This window comes from Phoenix dactylifera, chromosome 11 (assembly GCF_009389715.1).
Source record: "Phoenix dactylifera cultivar Barhee BC4 chromosome 11, palm_55x_up_171113_PBpolish2nd_filt_p, whole genome shotgun sequence".
Taxonomy (NCBI): domain Eukaryota; kingdom Viridiplantae; phylum Streptophyta; class Magnoliopsida; order Arecales; family Arecaceae; genus Phoenix; species Phoenix dactylifera.
The window spans coordinates 12,867,806-12,869,755 of record NC_052402.1 but is presented as its reverse complement, the minus strand read 5'-3'; the positions used below and the strand labels follow the sequence as shown (position 1 = coordinate 12,869,755).

General features: G+C 43.0%; 1 protein-coding gene across 1 annotated transcript; it reads left to right on the top strand.

The window, feature by feature from the left end:
• On the top strand, positions 1 to 1,950 carry LOC103699233 (inorganic pyrophosphatase 2-like). The gene is made up of 4 exons (XM_008781278.4): positions 1 to 206; positions 311 to 432; positions 529 to 730; positions 1,281 to 1,950. The coding sequence occupies exons 1-4, from the start codon at positions 69 to 71 to the stop codon at positions 1,644 to 1,646; spliced, it is 828 nt and encodes a 275-aa protein (XP_008779500.3). The 5' UTR covers positions 1 to 68; the 3' UTR covers positions 1,647 to 1,950.

Sequence of the window (1,950 nt, the reverse complement as noted above, 5' to 3'; positions counted from 1 at the left end):
AAGCCATTGCATCCTCAAAATTCTCACAGAATAGAATTGCTATTCCAAGAGGAGTTGCGAAAGATTCGATGGCGGGGATCATCGTGGTGTTCGACTTCGACAAGACGATCATAGACTGCGACAGCGATAACTGGGTCGTCGACCAGCTCGGCGCCACCGAGCTCTTCGAGCGCCTCCTCCCGACCATGCCGTGGAATTCTCTCATGGTTTGTGCATCGATACCGCATCCCACCCGTTGCTTTCTTCTCCATTACAAATCCTATCCAGCTCAGTTCTCAGTGCATATTGTTGTCTTTTATAACTCTTTCAGGATAGGATGATGAAGGAGCTGCATTCGCAGGGAAAGACCGTCGAGGAGATCGCAGACTGCCTGAAGAAGGCTCCATTGGATCCTCATGTCATCGCGGCCATCAAATCGGCTTACGCTCATGGGTACGCTTTCTTGTTTCTTTTGCCATGGCCCATGGTTGCGACTCATCCGTTGTTTACGCATTTCTTGTGCTGATGGGTGGTTCTTCTTTGGTTTAGGTGCGAGCTGAGGGTGGTGAGTGATGCCAACCTCTTCTTCATAGAGACAATCCTCAAACACCATGGGCTTCTTGAGTATTTCTCAGAGGTTAATACCAATCCAAGCTATGTGGATGAGGAGGGGAGGCTTAGGATCTTCCCTTACCATGACTTCTCTACCTCTTCCCATGGCTGCAGCCTCTGTCCTCCAAACATGTGCAAGGTAACTATTTTTGTAAGAAATCTTTAATTATTTGTTCACTATGGTGTTTTGTGTCATCCAATGATGCAAGGTGGAATCCAATGGTTGCTTATGGTAAATATTCTCTGACCATGAAGAATTGAAGATAGAGGTTAAACCATGTCAATTTAGTGCCTTTTCAAGCCATAACTTCATCAATGTTTCCAAAAAATCTACAATTTTCTTGTTATTTAAGTTGTAACTTTTTTCTTTCCTCCCTTCCATAATGCTTCAGAAAAAAGAGATAGAGAGTAGATCAATTTGGTTTGAACTTTGGAGGTCAAAAGAGATTTTAATCACTTCCTTGAGCAAAGAATACAGAATATATCTTAGACAAATCCATGGCAAAGCATTGATGTAGACCTCTAAAACATTGTAATAACAAATTTACCACCCGGCTAAAAGCAAGATAATTAGGAACCATGGTTGCAACGGAAAGTAACAGTGTCTTGAGTTGCTATAGCCCTTCTATGAGTCTTGATTCTCTTATTACTTTGGCTCTCAATCCAATCCTTGATTTCGCCAAATACAGGGTAAGATCATCGAGCGAATCCAAGCACAAGCCTCTGTAGACGGAAAGAAGCGATTCATCTACTTGGGTGACGGGAAGGGAGACTACTGCCCTTCTCTCAGGCTAAGTGAAGAAGACTATGTGATGCCGAGGAAGGAATACCCTCTGTGGCAGCTCATCTGTGACAACCCTCAGCAGTTCAAGGCTGAAATCCATGAATGGAGCAATGGTGAGGAGCTTGAAAGGATCCTCCTGCAGCTCATCAACAGGTTGATCGCCGTCGATCGCAAAAATGCTGCCCAAGTATTCTCAGTAGATTGCAAGTTCGAGACAATTCCAATGCCACCCAATGAAGCTCTTCCCCTGCCTCTCAGGGTTCCTCACTAACCATGCTTGACTTGACCCTCAAATATCTCGCACAAGCGGGTCAATTTATTTGAATTATGGTCAAGGACCATTTTAGCACCATCCCTTTTTTTAAAAAAATTGTTTCCTCTTGCTTTCCTTTTTTTTCCCTCCCTCTTTCACCTCTCTGACCTGGTTTGTAATTTTACAGTGGAAAGAATGTCAGAGATGCACATAAATTTTGCTGATGTTTTATTTGGTCTAAGTTTCATGTAAAATTCACTGAAATTGTACTCTACTTCATAAACTGTGGAATTTTTGTGCAAATGCATGAAGTATACCATAA